The sequence below is a fragment of the Argentina silus genome (assembly GCF_951799395.1).
Source record: "Argentina silus genome assembly, chromosome: 4".
Lineage (NCBI taxonomy): Eukaryota > Metazoa > Chordata > Actinopteri > Argentiniformes > Argentinidae > Argentina > Argentina silus.
The window spans coordinates 18461099-18480254 of NC_139658.1; the positions used below are offsets into that span (position 1 = coordinate 18461099).

The 19156-nt window shown below is 45.0% G+C and overlaps 1 protein-coding gene across 1 annotated transcript; it reads right to left on the bottom strand.

The window, feature by feature from the left end:
* Positions 1-138: 138 nt before the first annotated feature.
* On the bottom strand, positions 139-18165 carry LOC310803291 (nck-associated protein 5-like; the record flags this gene model as incomplete). The annotated part of the gene is made up of 11 exons (XM_083668020.1): positions 139-3564; positions 4665-4807; positions 5039-5326; positions 5537-5615; positions 5732-5894; positions 6403-9704; positions 12103-12195; positions 14698-14817; positions 15035-15073; positions 15224-15292; positions 18046-18165. 11 exons carry the CDS (start codon positions 18163-18165, stop codon positions 3304-3306), a joined length of 4677 nt encoding a protein of 1558 aa, XP_083524146.1. The 3' UTR covers positions 139-3303.
* Between the last annotated feature and the right edge of the window lie 991 nt (positions 18166-19156).

The following is a 19156-nucleotide window of genomic DNA, read 5'->3' on the forward strand; positions in this document are numbered from 1 at the left end:
TAAAGAAAAGTGAGGGAGGGAGAAACGGACCTCCAAAGTCAAGTAGGGCTAAGACTTAAGAGGGTTAAAATGAACGCTTTCAACATGGATGCTTTTGACTGAAGGCTATCATGAATAAATGAAGAATGCCAAGAAAGCTCAGAGAAAGGATTTTATTTGTTGGGTTCTTGCATTAGTTTGAAGCCATAAATTAACATCATCATCATCATCATCATAATTGTGTATCATTCTGCCTTTTTAAAATACATTATGGTTTATGGCTTCATTTGAGTTCTGGTGGAAATGCTATGTACATAGCACCTTGAAATACTATTTACAACATCAGAGTAATAAAATGAGAATACCCCAGTCATTACAACAACACAAAAGACAGACCTCTCATGAAAAAAAAGTTCATTCAATAGAATAAAATATAAGGAGTAGAGTACAAAAATAACAGGTGTTAGAATAAAAACAGCAATAACAATAATAACACCAACAACATCGAAAACAACAAAAAGTTCATCTGAGTATGATTTGTCCCCCAAAAATAAATAAGTTAATAAATATAACAAATGGAGAGCTGCAAGAACTCTGTTGAATTAAGTGAGATTAGTCACAAGTCCAGAAAGCAAACAAGCAAACAAGATTTTGCTACAACGCAATGACACTCAATCCTGGTCTACACTTCCATGGTTACATGGCACTGCAAAGGATACTCACCTGGGCTTAACTCATGTTTAACAGAGAGACAGGCCATAGGGGCTTGCAGTTAGGGGACCATAGTGTTGCAATGGTGTACATGATGTCACATTTGGATCTTCAAGGATCAGTTTCTCCCGCAGGAATACATCAAGAGGGTATGGTAGAGAAAGTATTGGGTTATTGGCTCCTACACAAGAGATGTCAGGTGAGATGAACAAGTTACCATTGTAAGTACTCTTGTTTTGTTTACTGTTATTCAGTTTGTTTGTTTTGGCCACAGCAGAACACTCACAGTACTTCGAGACACATAAAGTGTGCCTTAAATATGTCCCACATACTACTTTTTGTATTTGAATATTCTAATTCTGGGTGTCATGTTCGCACCTCTCCACTTGCAACATAAACCAAATCAGGATGAGAAGGTGGAGTGGCAGCAGATGGTCTGGAAGGCTCTCTCTTCAGCTCAAATCTATCAGTTCTCACAGAGGAGTGTATATACAGTAACAGTCGGGTTTCCATTTCCATGGTATGACACAGTAGTTCTTCCGTCAGCTCAGATGGGAAAGGGGGGCTGACGCACAGGCAAGGTTCAAAGTGGGATTATGAATAATTTTCAACTATGTGAAATCCATGTCATTTTATAAAGATGACATGCTTATGACAGCTCAGAGTTGGAAGCGCAAGGATGTCTTAGCCCTGAAGGAGTTTTGGGAGTTGGAGCGGATAGATTAGGTTAACTACCTTGAAGTAAATGGGTAGGACAGGAGGGAGGAGTCCATGTCCTTTTTAGTATTTATCGATGCTGTTCTCAGGTCTGTGCTTAAACAAGTTACCCAATCATCTTATCCCAATCAGTTCACCCAAAACTATTTATATTCTGTAAACGGCTTAAATTCTGTCCATCAAAAGAAGTATGTAACATCTGTACAAACACAATATTGCTTACCAATGCCCTCTTTGCTTTACTCAATTCAGCTCATTGGGTGGTGACATCTTTGCACTATTTAACAACAGGTGGTTCACCAGAGACAGGGTTGCTACAACCAAAAACTACATGCGATTAGACAAAACTGTGTTTTTGGCAGCCAGAGGGAATTATACATTTAATACAGTACTTGTCAATGAGGACACCCTCAATTTTTCACATCAGATACACAAATGTATGGACTCTCAAATCCAATCCTCTTACTCAACCCCTATGCCTACCTAAACACTTGTGCGTACACAAGGTCGTAGAATCTACAGTACTGAAATGTCTTTTTTTAACATTCCCATGACTCTGGTCAATACATTTGTCTTTTTTTAATTGTACAAGCATTTATTGTGTAAAAGCGTGTTTGTCTCTGTGCTTTTGAAAGGCAAACATTGGAGAAGTAAGCAACTATTCTGCTGGATTGCCACTTCTCTTTTGGAGTAGAAAAGAATTGTAATCTATGGTGTCAGTCATTTAAATTGTTTTTTTATGTGCCAATCTAAAGACACAGGTGGAGCCTGAGCCGAATTCTAGATTCCAGAGGACTGTGAATGCAAACTGATTTTATAGTCAGTATACAGTATACATTTTTAGACGTAAAAAAAAATGAGTACAAAGTAACCTTTAACTAACACTAACAGGGTTTTGCTCCTTGTTTCAACTTATCGTCTCTTTTTGAGTATGATAACTCTGTTGATTAATAAATTACTTGTGGCAGCGGTCACACACTACATAATGCTGACATAATGGCATTATTCCTGACATGTTCATAAATAAAACATAGGCTGACAATGTTGTTATGGAGATTGTAACACTGTATGGCAGCTAACTTGTTTTTCCTGTCAAGGGCACATGGACATGGTCAAAGCTATTGTGGAGACACTGCATTAAGTATCTGACCTCTATACAGTACATACGTACGCACATACACTCATATACATCCATACACACTTTTTTTCTTTAACTTAAAAATGACATGATATACCACATTCAAAATAAACAGTAAAAAAAAAAAGACTGAAAACATGGAAGTCTATGACAATTTTAAAGAAAAATAGTTTAAGATCAGTCCTGACATTTGCAACACATTTAGTGGGCAGTAACATTTGGTTGTTTTCTTAAGTTAATAGCAGCCCAGTACATCTTCACACAATACAAACCCTCTGGTATCAGCCACTTCTTGAAGACGAGCCCACTTGCATTTTTTTTATGAAGTACTTACTCATGTGGCAGCCTCAAATAAGATAATGTATTTCCATGCATCTTGTTGGTGTGTGTGTGTGTGGGGGGGCTCGAGATAATGGTTAAGAGTGCAGTTGAATGTGCTGGTCAGTTCCTCTGGACAACATAATGTTCAGTCTAGTTTCTCAAATTGTGTGTGTGTGTGTCTTTGAACATCAGTCAACCTGAGGGTGTGTGAGTTTTCCAGCAATGCGCTGCTTTTCTGCTTTTTGTGTGTGTGTGTGTGTGTGTGTGTGTGTGTGTGTGTGTGTGTGTGTGTGTGTGTTAGAGGAAACACTGTTTCTGCCTCAGGGGTTGGGCCACCACAAGAAAAGGATGGGGGTGCATTTTATAGGTTTTAAAGGGTTCCAGCCTGCCCGTCTCACTCTCTGCTCCCCTTCCCTAGTCCTCTGTCCCTCTCCCCCTCAGCCCTGGCTGCCACAGGAGGAGAGACTGTCATAGAGAGAGTCACTCAGGGACTCAGGGGTCTCAAGGGCCTGGGGTCTGCTGGGGGACAGGATGTCCTCAGGCCTCTCCTTCACTAGCTCCAGCCCTCCGTCCTTCCCCATCTCCGGGGCGCTGGGAGTCCGCCCCTTACCCCGCCGGCTGAGCCCTGTCTGGGGGGGCAGGGGGAGGCTACCTGGTTCAGCGGCCAGGGGGCCCTGGGGGGAGCACTGTTTCAAACTCTTGTTGGAGAGGGGAAGCAGGCACATGAGGGGGAAGGAAAGGGGGAAACGGGAGAATGGAGAAGGCGAGGAGGGCGACAGGGGGACAAAGGGATGCTATAGTTAGTTATTTTAGGACTCAATTATTTAAGTCCTGATTTAAAGGGCAACATTCCTTTGCATTTCACATCTGTTAATTAGGCACAGTATAGCTTTATGGTACTCTGTATTATGGTACTTTACAGTACTTCTGTATTGAGTTTGAATTGGCCATTAGACAGAGAGAGAGAGAGAGAGAGAGAGGGGGGGGGGGGGTTCATATGAATTAGCTATAACTGTCCCTAGAAATATTAATGGCCTAGAGATATACATTTTTCAAGAAAAGGAGAGGAGTCTTCTGAAAAAAACAACACTCCAATGCTTGGTGTTAAAAGCCATGGGGCTTCTATGCATTTGCATCTGATCTGTCGTTAATGCAGTTAATTCAAAGCCTGCTCAAAAGCCCCTGCTCATCTCTCTCTCTCTCTCCTCCTCCTCTATATCCCCCTTTCTTGTCTCTCTCTCTCTCTTTCCTCTTTCTTTTTGTTCCCCTTTCTTCTCTCTCTCTTTCTCTCTGTCTTTCCTCTCTCTCTTCGTTCCCCTTTCTCCTCTATTTTTCTTGTTAGAGGCCAGGAGCAGAGGGTAATAATGTTGAAATAATGGGCCTCTTGTCTAAAGCTTTGACACAGCAGGGATGACAATGACAGAGGAAGTGATCAAGGACCCAGCTGCTTTTTCTTCTAACTGCCTCATCTCTTTAAAAATGAATAAAGACCAGAGCTTTCATCACAAACAGTAGATGAGTACTGCAGATGAGAAATATAGCACGTCAGCACAAAGTGTGTAAGATGTCTTCTTTTAGACAGAGATGTGCCCAATGTCAAATCTACCTCTACCACCTACCCCCTTATCTCAGAAGATCAGAGAGGTGCAACCAATGGAAAAAAATTTAACCTATTAGATGGAAAGGTGGTGTTTCTATATTGCGTACAGAATGATCAGAATCAGATCTTTTCAAGAGGGTATGGCATAGGTGTCAATTTAAGATTGGGTTAATTTCCTCAGCTGTATGACTCACTCACCCTTCTGGAGGGGGTCCCCTGGCTGCCTGAATCACCCTGGACATCCAGATACACATCAGTGGCTCCAGCAGAGCCTTTCAGATTGGGAAACGTCCAGTTTTTGGTAGGTGGAGTTTGCATGTGAGACCCGTAGGCATCTATGTCTGCATCAATGGAAAGACAATTGCATTTTTTATTGTGATTTGGAGAAACGTTTGCTTGCCCACAGTTGTAATGTGCCATAACATTTTGGTGTTGTATGATTCTATATTCCATGGTTGCCATGACCAGTTAATGTTCAAGATCAAGATCAGAGTATCAGAGAGGGAGACATGTACAAAATAAAAGCATGAAGTGGCCGATGGAAATACAAAAGACTAAAAAGTATTACATACCCTCATGGATGGTGCTGGACAGGTGAATGTTGGGGCCCTTGCCCTCCAGTCTTGCACTGTACAGGACAGATGGGTTAACTTCCTCCAGAGACGACAGCTCTCTCTCCAGCGTACGGGCCTTACGTGGAGCCTTCATCAGAGGTCCATGTTTCCCCTGAGAGCCAGAGAACCCTTGCTCACCCTGGGGCCTTCCCTTGGGGATGCTCTTCCCTGCTGCGCTACTTGCGTAGTCAGGCATGGGGAATGTGCCGATGCCACTGTCGAGGGTGCGCATGGAGGCACCAGAGCCTAAGCAATGAGGAGGGAACAGTTATGTCAGATTAGAGAAGGTATACCAGATCTACATAAGTATAAATATGATTATTAATCAGGGATCATGCATCCATTGTATTCATCTGCATATCTCATTGCCATCTGTGATCATAGATGTACTGTAAGTCAAGGAAGATGAGTGACACACGTACAATATGACATGACTCAGCCTTTTGCTGACCTTACCTGTAAAGTGCTGGGAACTAATGGACTCTGCTAAGCTCTCATCTGATGTGACCTCATCCTTGCAAAGCAGATCGGAACCCTGAAACAACAAGTTATAACACTCCAAATAAGATCACAGTGAGTGGGTAGAGTTTGTTTGATTAATTCAACTCCATGTATGTTTCTGAAGAAAAAGACTGAGGAGTACAAGTTTACCTTGTCCATCTCTTCCCTACTCTTGGTATGGCTGATCCCATTTCTCTGCTGACTAAAGATGGGTCGAGACCTCTTAGAGTCAAAGGAGAGACGTCGATGTGCCATTCCAAAGCTGGGAGCTCCCCTTTCATCCACCCTGTTTCCAGAACAAGACGTCGAGGGACTTAAGAAGGAAGACGTTACAACACACTCGCAGGGAAACTACCATTTGAAAACTCTTCTCAGTTTAATTAGCATTGAGTGCTGACTGATATTAATATCATAGGAGTATGATAACCATACAATCACAATTTCTTGCCTCATTAAACCAGACAATTCTTAGATAAGGCTAACAAACACCGACAAAATAAGCTGATGCTCATGGACCTTTGGAGGTGTTCCCCTTTCTATTTAGGGGACACCTTTTTGCTTAAGACCACCCCCAATGGCAAAAACTTCCATAATGTAACTTTAAAATCACAATCTAGTAGCTATATTGATTAGGAGTCAGTCTAACAGTTTGGAGGTATTCAATTCTAAGAAACATCAAAATTGACATGTTATTTTTACTTGACTCATTGGGGTCAACATGTCTGATATTACACACTAGCTGTTATTTGCATGTACTCAAAATTGTTATTTGCATGTACTCAAAATTAATTACATTTGTAATGAGCTAAAATAAATCCCACCTGTTGAGAAGCTGCTGCATGAAGTTGTCTGCAGTCACCCCTCTGTACATGAGTGACAGCTGACCCTGAGCCTGGTCCATCACCACCTCACACGAATGTCCCCTGCCGGACCGGTCCATGGCTACTCCCACCCCATTCACATAGGCCCGCTCCTCCTCCAGTGCCTTCCGCAGGTCCTCTGCTTTCTCCATCAGCTTGGAGATGTTTAGACTCTCCACCACCTTCCTGGGAACCGCCTTGGGGTCCTTACCCCCTCCACCGGAGGCAGAGGAAGAGGACATGTTGATCTTGAGCTTAGACGTCTCTGGTTTGCGGCTGAGGGCGGGGAGCTTGCTCTTCCTCAGGCCAAACCAGCTGGCAATGCCGTTGGATGCCTTCTGCTTGGTCTCTGTCACCTGGCCTCGGTCCTGCTCCTGCAGCTTCATCATGTTCTCCTCAATGCCTCGCATCACCTTCTGCTCAATGGCCGAATGGGGCACGGGAGGACCAGGTGAGAACGGCTTCTTGTCCTCGTTTGGGATGGCTTCAGCAGAGGGTCTGGGTGGCAGAGGGGGAGGAGGGGGGAAGCTCTCTGCATGGACAAATGTCTTCTTCTTACCGCCAGTGAGTTTGCCTTTATCCTCTGGCCGTGGTGGGTGTCTCTGGGCCAGGGCCCGGTCCTCGTGAGTGGGCTTTACCCCTCTGGGGTAAGACGAGGCCTGCCCTGCCTTTGAAGGGGATTTTGATGGGCCTTTGGTGGGGCTGTTTTGGGGGCTGGGGACAGTTTTACTATGGTGACTCTGGGTGATGGGACATTTCCCATAGCTCCGCATAACGGGAGGGGGCTCTGTGTTGGATGATGACATACCCATTTTGATCTTTGGACCCTCTGCTTTTGCTACATATATCCGAGGAGAGAATGTCTCTTGCTCTCCCTTGGGTATGGAAGATGCTGTAGCTGACGATTTGGCTCCTGTTTCATGGAGAGGACCTTGGCGAGGGTGATTGGCGAGGCTTGTTTTGGGGTAGGGCTTTCCATCCAGGGAATCAGTGTATTTCTGGTGCCTGTGCTCTGGGCCACCTTTCTCACCTTGCCTATCAGAAGTCTTGCTTTTCTCAATATTGTTGTTGGTGGTTGTTGGTTTACCCATGTTACATTGTGCTTCCTTCTTGTCCACAGACTGTGTGCCTACCGGTGTGTCCTCTATGCTCTTGAGTTTCCCCAATGCAGCTAGGCGCTCTTTGAATGGGTGGTGACTGGAATCACTCTGGGGTTTGCTCTGGCCCACCCCTAGCCTCTTGGGGGTGGAAGACCCAGGTGACGGGTCACCTTTCCTGGCTGCTGACTTGATAGGCTGAGGGGGTTCACAGTTCTGCTGGCTATGCTCTGGGGCTGCACGATCCTGGTGCCGGTCCCTCATACTGGAGTAGCTGCTGCCCTTGTGTGCTTTACTGGAGGCGGAGGAGGATGACGGAAGGCTGAAATGTTGATGGGGATTTTGCCAGACAGGGCTCTCAGAGTCTGTATCCTGGTCCGAGGGGTCGAGGTCAGAGAAAGGATCCCCTGTACCTGGGGATGAGTCAAGATGCTGTGATGGAGGGCTAAGGAGCTTCTCCTCCTGCTGCTTCAGCTGTTTCTCCACAGGACCTTCAGTTTGGTGGTAAGGTAGATATTGGGACGTCCTCAGCCCCTCCAGGAACTGAGGAGTCTCATTTGAGGGGCAGGGGGCAGACAAGCCGGAGACGTTCTCGTAATGGGGCACTTTTTGAGAGCCCTTTTGTGGTTGAGAAGAGGAGGGAGGTGCCTTGGTGCAGCGACTAGGTTTGGGTGCAGAGTGGCTGCTGTAAACTGTCTCCTTGGCAGTGGGAGGGGGTAATATGTTATCCTCCGGTTTGGGTGGGGAGGTGGGGGCAGAGTGAGTGGCAGGGTAGGGGTCTGCACTGGAAGAGGAGGATGAGGGTGGTTGTTTTTCCCTCTCTGTGGTGGTGGCTTTGCGGGCCAAGACAGGTGAGTGATACACCTCATAGTTGTTGTTGTTCCGGCAGGGGATCTTGGAGCTGCGCGTGAGCTGGGGACTCAGACGAAGGGGGCTGCCTGTTTGCACACGCTCCCCAATGGTTGGAATTTTCAGGAACTTGAGCAGCCGGGACGGGGAGGCAACGGGGGAGGGCTTGACTTCACCAAGGCCTGAAGCGGAGGAGGGGGAGATGGGGCTGAGTGCAAGCTTGCTTTTCCCAGAAGGTGGCAATGCCTGAGCAGAGCTGGTCCTCTCTGGTACAGGAGCTGGAGAGTATGACTCCACCGCTACCTTCTTAGAGACTGAGGTCTCATTTGAGGAGAAGTAGAGTCCATTGCAGACCTGCTCATTCTCTTCCTGCTCCTGATACCCTGGATGGGAGCTGTCCATTTCTGCTACAACTGGGCTGATGTGTGAGGTAGAGCTGTGCACATTGTTTTTCACATTGTGTGCTGCTGCTGCTGCTGCTGCCGCCTCTACCTCCAGGTAGCAGCACGCCTCGTCGACATTCATGTGCTTCACATCCTCACTGAGAGAGGGGTCTACCTCATCCCTAAAAGGAGTTTTAATGGACGGATGCTCGTCTTGGTGGGGTTGTATATTCCTAGCTTCCTCCCCTGGCACCCTGTTTAGATTAGAGGCCTGGATTAGCGAGGAGAGGAACGGGTCAGAGCCCAGAAGCTCAGGAGGCTGCTCTATAGAGTCCACTAATGTGCTGTGCATGTAGCGCAGACGTGTGCTGTCAGTAGAGGATAGAGCTGCCGCCAGGGGAAGGCCTGTGCTCTGTGCCGATGCCCCCTGGTCCTCTACCCAGGCCTGCCTGTTGAGGCTCTCCCCTCTTCCAGAGTGTGCTGCGCCGTGACCCTGGGCACACTTCAGCAGGCTGTCCAGGCTGCTCTTCTGGGAGAGCATACGACAAGACTGGCAGCCCCCATGCTGGTGCTGCCGGGGCTGGCCACAGTCCTCCTGGAGGGCCCCCTCTCCATTGGAGTACTCATGGATGTCTGAGTCAGAGCTGGAGTGGCGGCAGCGTGCAGACGGATGTGCCGCAGAGCGTTGTGGGGAGGAAAACCCCCCCGAGGATACCAGGGAACCCATGTCCATGGAGACCAGAGCCTGGCCAAGGTCGTGGTGGGAGGAGAGACAGACGGACGGGTGGAACTTGAGGGGATCCGACTCCTCCAGTTTACGCAGGACCTCCAGGATGTGTGCTTTCTTCTTGAAGAATGGAGACAGGGCTTCCATGGAGGTGGCTGGGGCCCGGGCTGAGCCTGCTGTTCCATTTTGTGTTCCATTCCCATTGCTCTGCAAGAGCAAAGGCATCAGGATGCATTACTCTACTATTTATCCAATACCACCAACTTCCAAAAACTTCCCAAAAAAGTGTCAATATCTAACACATTGTCCACTTATTACATCATTTGGTTGTTATCTGTGATGTGTATTGTAAGTGAAGAAATAAAATAATAATTGAAAATATATATATATATTGAACAAAACCAAATTTGGAGCACTGTTGCATGACTTTTTTTTGTCTGAAATTAATATCTAAATCATAGACTGACATTGCTCCTATTTGTCCTATCATTTGTCAGGGGGTAAAACGAAGCGAGGAGGGTTAAAACCGCTGCCATTTGTAACTGATAAAAGACACTGGGGTCTTCTATAAGGTCCACTTATAGTGAATGCACTGCTGTGAACTGTTCAAGTCACCAATGACTGTCAATGAGAGAGAACATGCTGGGAATGCTGAGAACCCATTCTTGACAGGGGCAGAAATAACCCCAACGACAGAATGAGAAGGGGAGAAGAGAAGACAGGGGAGTGAAGCTACTTTGGTTGCACATGGCCGGCCAACCATAAGAAGCTGTCTTTATCTTTAATTAAAAAAAAAGCAATTAATTCTGTAATCAGTAGCAAAACACTTCTTCGCACTTCTCCGCCCACTTCTTGCCCGCCCCTCCTGGAGAGAAGCCAATCTGTTAACTAAAAGTAGTCACCGCCAGCGGAGACCTCTGGGGATTATCAAATTAAGACAGATGTGGAGGGGAGTTGGTGCCGCTTGTTTAGCTTACACAGAGCATTCGCCACCCTTGTCATTATTTTCACTGCTGCTGGCATTCCCCGAAGCCATTGCATGTCAATTTGATGAATCCAGGTGACAGGACTAACTTCTACAGAAAAGGGTCCACACTGAAGCCGCTCGATTACCTCAGCCTACACTGTGCACTGTTTCCCCTTTTTCAATCTCTCTTAATCTCTCCCAAGTGAACTCAAAGAGCTATTGCGTGTCAATTTGACAAATCCAGTTGACTGAAGTGACTTTGAAAACTCCTCTGCCACTGCTTCAGAGTGGCCATACTGATGCAATGATTTACGTCCACCTAATAATAAATTCCCTGCCTGCACCTTGAAACTCTGATAAGCCCATATATATGCAGAAGTATATACAGTCTGCACGAGACCTGCACCTGGATCAGTGTCTGGGAACTTGGGAGCAGTGTAGAGCTTAGCTGAAGGTGTGGGCGAGGGGGGCTGTATGTGATTCAGTCAACACATTTCTTCACTTCACACATGGTCCATATAGATCACAGAGAGTAAGGGCTACCACATGAGTGATCATATAAAGCCTTGACAGATGGATTGAGACAGGTTCAACAAATAGCACCTTTAGTGTGGTGGTAGAACAAATAGCACCATCTTCCCTGAGAGTGGCTTTACTTTCACCAGTGTACACCATCAACGAAAGAGAAGGTGTGTGTGTGTGTGTGTGTGTGTGTGTGTGTGTGTGTGTGTGTGTGATTAGTCGTGTGGGGTCACACTAAATTGACACAAAAACTTTCCCTCCACTATTATATTCTTCTTTAAAACCCCAGGGATAGAATGGAGGGTGAAATACAATCCAGAAACTAAGGGATGACAGCAGGACTGCTTTGAGATTTGGAAGCTGAGAAAAAAACATCACCTGAGGAGGGCTGATAGATATAAAGTGTAGATATAAACCCTCACAGAATTACAGAGGAGAGAAGACAGAGGGTAACAGAGAGAGAAAGAGAGGAAAGTGTATTGTGTGAGTGTTCAGAGGGAAAACAAAAATCTATATTCAATTTGACACCCCTGTCCCTGCCTTACGAGGAGAAACCAATCAGTTGCCCTCAGGATTGAAATGACTGGGTTTCTCCCTCCCTCTCTCTTTTTCTTTACCTTCACTGGTTTTTCGGTTGTTTGTCAGCAGGAGTCTGGTGCTGCCTCTAAGGCCGGCGATTATGTCGGGCCATTTAAAGTGAGAACATTACAGAGGGGCTCACTGAGAGCTGTTGGGGGTACTTAGGTGAGTCTGGGTAAAAACAGGAGAACTCTCACAGGAGAAAATGCAGCGGTGATGCTAGAGCATCGAGTGAACAAACCCTCCTTAAGTCATATTGATTTGTGGTTGAATTAATACTGGGAATGGTGATGTCAATCATGCCACTGGGGGAACCTACTCAATACGAAAATCAACATGTCTGGAATGTGATTAGCTGAATGCAGGCAGCCCTTGTGCATGGCAAATGCTAGGGGAGGCGAGGTAAAGGTGTGTCGGTGTGTGTAAGGGGGGGGCAAAACAAATAAAAACATTATTTGCTAAGCTATAATATACAAGATGGCAGAAAGAGATTGGATGGTTCCGATTGGCTTTGATTTCTTTGGGTCAGCCCCTCACCTTGAGTTCCCCCGGACTTTGTGACACCATGAGTTTCTCACTTCCCATCATTAGTGCTTCTGTGCTGTGCTCCGGGACAGACACCAGCGGCAACTAGAAGGTGAGAGAAAGTGGAATGTCAGTTAAGGCATGATATTGAGTATTATAATTCTACACATCCTCTCCATATTTCCCCTAACCTGGCCTCCTTAATACAGACAGAAAATAACATTATCGGAGTGGGCCAGCCTCTTTTCATTCCAATCTCAGCTCAGAGTAATTAAATTGCATTCGGCAGTGAGCATCAGATTCCCCCATGCTTATTATTTATCACAAAAGGAAGCGACGGCAAGGGAAAAGGCACTTACTCTGCATGAGAGGGGAGGTTCAGGTAAGAGAGGCACAAAGAGAGCTACTGAAGAATTCAGAATTGAGGAGGGAGGAAGAGGGGGAGATTTGGGGGAGTAGGGGACAGTTTCAATTTTCATTTACAGTAATAGAATGTGCCATTTTACTCTCTTGCCAATTACAGGCCAAATTTGTTTAGATTAAATGCTGTATTGAGATTTCTGCAGCAGATTGCCTCTGCCCTTGCTGCTGTGTAGCAACTGGAATACTAATAGAACTGATAAGAGAGAGAGAGAGAGAGAGAGAGAGACAGAGTCGGTATAAACAAACAGAGATGAAGAAAGAGAGAGGGGGTGGGTACAGAAGCTAAAAGAGAGACACAGAGACAAAGGTGCCCCTGTGTCACATACTTCAAAAGACTCAAAAATATAACCAAGGTCATTGAACATCTTTATCAAAGACAGACAATCTGTGGGCAAACCCACGGAAACTTGATGTGTTGTAAAACAACCCCAGCAGGCATTCATAAACCATCACAACAGCGGTTCTGTTCTTGATTTGTTATGTGGAATACATATAAGGAGTAGAATGGCTGATTGTGTAAGGCTCAAAGTTACAGTTCATGTCTGCATCCCAAATCACACCCTATTTGCCATATGGTACACTAGTTTTGACTAGAGCCAACTGACAACAAATTTCCCATATTGCACACTATTCAAAAGTAAAGCATATATGGGGCACAATATGAGGGACAATGTATAATTTGAGACAAAGATATTCTTAGATACCAGTATTGGTCAATTTCAAAGAACAGCAAGATATAAATCCATTGATTCTCACAATGATATCTAAAATTATATCAACCTTATCTCTTATACCAGTATACAGTACAACATAAATAGACCTTCTGGAGGCTTCGTGATGTAGCCTATGTTGTAAAACAGATTACAACAAGCAACATTTCCACAATTATCACCTAAGCAACAGTGATGATCAAATCAGCATAGCAGAGCTTCTCATCTTCCTCCCAAATGGAAGCAGATTAGCCTACCTAAGACCCACTGTGCTTATCAGGTAGGAAACAGCCACAGCATTCATGACACACAGGACTCTCTCTCTCCCTTTACATAAAACACTGATTGAATGCTTTGGTTATGTTCTAAAACATTGATAGAACACTATATAAAGAAGAGGAGAAGCGGATGGTAGTAGCCTAAAAGCTTCTCTTTCCCTGGTGGAGTTTAGATACGCGTCGCACGCACGCACGCACACGCACGCGCACACACACACGCACACACACACGCACACACACACACGCACACACACACACACACACACACACACACACACACACACACTGGCAGTGATGAGATTTTCCAAATTCAAGGGATTGAAGTTTTTTTTCTGCTCATACGCATTTGTAGCTTGACTGATTTTTAAATGAGATGTGATAGTGTCTGATCTTTGCAAAAAAAATAAAAAATTAACGTCTCGCTCTGCTCCATAATTTATGTTTGTCTCTGTTTCATGTTATTAATTGATTGTTTCCTGTTTATTTTTGTGTTCCTCACCTCGTCTCTGGTTTTCAGACACTTCACCACCTGCCCGTGTGTGTTTCCCGCCTGTGTGATTGTCAACCCCGCCCTGATTAGCATCACCTGTTCCTCATCATCCTTCCCTGTGTATTTAGTCTGTGTTCTCCCATCTCTGTGTCAGTTTGTCTTTGTACCATATGTCCCAGCTATTTTCCTCGTGTTAAGTATTCCAGATTTTTTTGATCTACAATTGGTTTTCTGACTTTGCCTTTTTGCCTACCCCCTATCGAATTATCTGCCTGCCTTTTTGAACTGCCTACCTGTGTACCGAACCCTGCTTTGCCTACCCCCTTCCTGGATTATCTGCCTACCCATTGACTGGCTACCTGTGTACCGAACCTTTTTGAAAGTAAAGATTATTCTATTGGATTTAAGCTTTGTCTCTGAGTTGTGCATTTGAGTCCTCTGCCTAAGTACTACAGTCTTTACAAAAAACAAAAACGCCAGATGTTTTCTCATTAGCCATGTGACATATTCTGAGATCTGACTGATTTTTCAGTCCTTCTCTGGTCACACTTTCAACAGCATGGCTTTCAGTGCTCATAACAAGTTTTCTTTTCGAATAAGTGCTTTTTCTGAATACACCTTTGACAAATTAGTTAAATATTTTGAAAAAAATGTAAAAGGATAGGAACAACTTTTTAACACACATGCACACACGCACGTTCTGTACCTGTTGCAGAGTGCTGGCCTGGGGGTGTAGTTTCTGGGCAAAGAGCTCAGTCAGGGTCCTGTTCTGCCTCTCCAGGTCAAACACACGCATCTTCAGCTTTATACACTCTTCCCGCAGGTCCTAAGACATGCACATACACACACACACACACACACACACACACACACACACACACACACACACGCACACACAGTGTACTGCAGTGTTACTAGCCTGGAACAAAAGCCTGCATACCCCATGGGTTCCAAGGAATTGCCAAGAATTTGTTACAGAAAAGCTCCAAGTTAGACCATTTGGTCTGAGCATCAGTGATTACCTTCAATGCACCATGACTCACCTTTTGATTCAGAAGGGCCTGTACCACATGGTTGGCCACCTGAAAGACAATGGCAATAGTTACATTAAAAAGACCTCAAGGTTAACTTTTGACAAAATCAGTGTTGCATAAAGTGCTGGATGGAAGTACATGAAGCCATAGCAGAGTAGAAAAGCTGTGCAGAATGTATAGTTCTATATGAAAACTCACCTCGTCTAGACATCTTTCATAAGCCTCCCTTTGACTCTCATTCGCCAAGGATAGAGCTGAATTCTCAGCCTGTGGGAGACAATAACACACTATTAACTATTAAATGTATTAATTTGACCACAAAGATCAAACTCAAGAGATGCATCCAGTCCTCTGACTCATGATCACAGTGCATTCGACTGATGTATAAATCTTCCCCCGACAATATGTTCTTTTTAATTTCATGGAGAATTTGACAGAGAGAGCGAGAGAGTGGAAGAAAGTGGAGAGTAGAGGAAGATCTACAACTGAACAAGGAGAGGGACTGTTTTTCCATTCTTCTTCTTCTTCTTCTTCTTCTTCTCCTCCTTCCTCTAATAGGTGCAGACTGGTGAACTCATCAAAGAGAATCCGGCCACCGTCTTATATGCCGTGATCAAAGGTTTGAACATGTCACCGTGGCGATGATAGAACCCAGGGGCTGACATAGGGGACAGAATGGATGAAAGAGGGGAAGTAATCTGATTGAGGGAGCAAAAAGATTTAGAGTGAAAGAGGGGATATGGAAACAAAAGGGAGAGATGGCGGGTTTCAGGTATAAGAATAAAAGGTAGAGAGAGAGAGAGAGAGAGAGAGAGAGAGAGGGAGAGGAAGCGAGAGAGAGCCAATAGACAACGAATGAAAGGAAAAATTGCGTCCTTAGAAAATGAGGTCTTGTTGCACATAAAAACAGCCCTCATAGATAGTGGTCCTTCCTTAACAAGCAACTGTGACAGGCCTAAGTGCTCAATGACCAGGGAGCAGTGGACGGTAAAGGGAAGGAGACCAAACCATTTCCCTGCACTATCGATTCTGATTTCCACTGAGCAGAGAAAACACAGTGTTTCGATCTACTTGTCTATAAGGTTTTAAGGCAGAGCAAATCAAACAGAGGCTAGCTTCTGCAACTCAATGAATGTCTCTTGGTAAAAAATCATTGGACTGTCTAGTATGTGTGTGTGTGTGTGTGTGTGTGTGTGTGTGTGTGTGTGTGTGTGTGTGTGTGTGTATGTGTGTCTGTGTGTGTGTCTGTGTGTGTGAGACAGGCAAGCCAATAGAGTTCAATTCAATCTGGCTCTGTTTCAGGTCTGTGATGCAGTGGTTGCCTTAGTAAAAGGGCCATGTAAGCGGCCCTTTAATATCCAAAAGTCCCTGGGTATCTAAAATGTCACTGTGTGCGTGTGTGTGTGTGTGTGTGTTTTGTAAGAAAGAAAAAATTGGCTTCTGTAGATTGATTTCTTCTTGTCTCTCTCTGTCCTGTCTGTCTGTGAGAGGTCTGGGTGACAGCAGGAGGCCTGATAGATTTCTGGAAGAAGAGGCTGTGCAACTTTGTCAGTGTGTCTCCGGTTTGAATGAAGGTTGGTTTTAGATCATTCTATCATGCAATTTGAATGCTATTGAGTTTTATATTTATCAATGGATATATTTATTAGACTATACTGTTCCTATTTCCTACAGTGTCACCACAGCATCACCACAGAGGCATAGAGCAAGGTAATGGTAAAGCGTTACACATAACTGTCTGGGAGAGTTGGATCAGCCTCTGATTCGAGCTTCAATCAGAGACGAAGATTGGGTTGGGTCACTCAGTGAGCCAAATAAGACAACAGAGGAGCGATCACAATGAATATAATTACAGCAATCACATCCTGATTCACACATCGATACGCAGCCGTGCTACAGCTGAGGATGTGTGCATGTGGAGGGAGTGTGTAATGGTGTGTGAAAGTGTGTCATCTTCACAGTGTGAGAACGTAAGACATGTTCTATGTGTGTTTGTGAGAGTGTGTGTGACATGAGAGGATAGATTAACTTATTTGCCGTCCTCTGGGTCTTAAAAAAGTGTGGGATGACTAGACAAGGAAGAGTCAGGATTCACGAATTCTGCTAGAATTCATAGTCGCAGACCTCGCCACTCAAAGGGGGTTTAACCACACAACAGCGAGTGCAACGCATGATCATGAAACACAAAACTGTGAGTGCTGAGATGAAGTGTTTAAAAAAGCACTTTCCACCTCTCAACCTGCCACTTGGGCACAGGCCACGGGGATCATGAGACTTAAAGGCGTTGTGAAAACGTCACACGAGGGACCAGTGTGCAGTTTTAAGAGATTTAACACATGCACTTAAAGCTTTAACGGCAGAGTCTTTTAGATTGGTGGATAAAGCCAACGCCTACATTTATCTGCAGTTTCACAGTCATATGACACCTGAGTATAAACCTCAGACGAGAGTGGGAGCATGTCGTGCAGTACTACATGGTGAATACATGGAATGCAGAGATCCTTGAGTGACACAGTGTTCTAATCCACTCTCGTTGTTCTGCATTAACGTGTACAGTAGCACACACTTAAATATTTATTCCTGCTCTCTGCTGAAAGCCTTAAGCTGCTGTAGACTCTCATACCACTGTATGAGCTTCAGCATCGCTCTCATTCAGATCACTTCGGGAGAGGAACACAAAAAACCCACTCTTATACAGTAGGAGGGAGACACCTGGTGGACTCATTCCCCTGATATCAGGTTCAAAATGTATCAAAGAGGAATCATTAATCACCTTAACAGTAGGCTAAATGAGAGATACTAATGATATTCCTTCCACTGATAACAACAACGCATTTGTAGTGGTGGTTATACTAGTAGTAGTAGTTAGTAGTAGTCGTAAAGATGCTAATTCCCTATGAGTAATCACAAAATGTCTTTTGGTTGTTTGGAGGGTGAGAGTTGATTGTTGTGACTGCTGCTGGTCTTCTGAGCTCTGCTTCGCCCCGCCTTGCCCTCCTCCTCCCCTCCCCAGGCCTCACCTCCAGCTCTCTGAGCCTCTCCAGAATCTCCTGGCTGTTCTCCGTCTCCAGGTACGGCTCCACATCACCCTCTTCTGACTCAAAGGCCTCATTGCACTCCCTCAGCTCGGCCTCAGACATCCCCACCTGCAGTGCAAAGAGAGGGCTATGGTTAGTAGTGGCGGGCACCAACATCGATAATTCCATACAATATCGGTCAATATCAATATGAGTGTGGGATAAAGGATTTCAGAGAGTCCTTTATCTAAGGAATCATTATCCAGGGGATATGAGTCTCATGAGATTCTATTAACATTGAGAAGGAACATTATAAAGGAGAAATAACAATAACAGGGGCTCAGCATCAGAAACTAATCTGAATTTAGTGTAATGTGTGTTTAATGCATCCAAAACTATACACCTACTAAAGCAAAAAAAAAAATCCATTCCGACAAATGAGAGGAAGACTCCCAGACTTCATCTAGCCCTAACTCTAAATTTAGCCCACACTTTGAGGTAAAAAATTTAACAGTTGTGTCTTTTCTCCTCTTCTCGGCTCCCTGGTTTTATGCAGGCCCGCCCCCTCAGGCAATAAACCAACCGCACTTTTGTATCCAGATGACAGGCAGTAGACAAGGCCAGTCAATTAAAGGACATTCGCCCCTATTATAACCCCTTTCTCTGCTCATCCACGATGACCTATTGACTCCTGTCAGCACATGCAGAGGGCTTTGAGCAAGATGCCCTCTACTGGCCTATATGTGCATTACATTACTGATGGGATAGTAATGCTTTTAGAAAGCCTTCGTAGACAGGAGTATTGGATGCATACAACCCACTTAGCTAGTTTACTGCTATTAAGCTTTGTAAAAAGTCATAGAACGCTCAGTAATGGCAGACGCATGAGCCTAAAAAAACAGGTCTGGGACTGACTAGCCGCCTGTTTTGAAACAGACATTTGAAGAACACTTCTCTGGACAGTGCAGGGCAGGAGGTCAGGGCAGGAGGGTTGACACTGCCTGTAGTAATTGTCTGTTAACTGATCAGTACTGAGGTAACTGTGTCTTCGACCAGGGGATTCATGTTAGGAGAGATCAAAGTGGATACGAGGCAGTGTGCCAGGGCCTGAGAG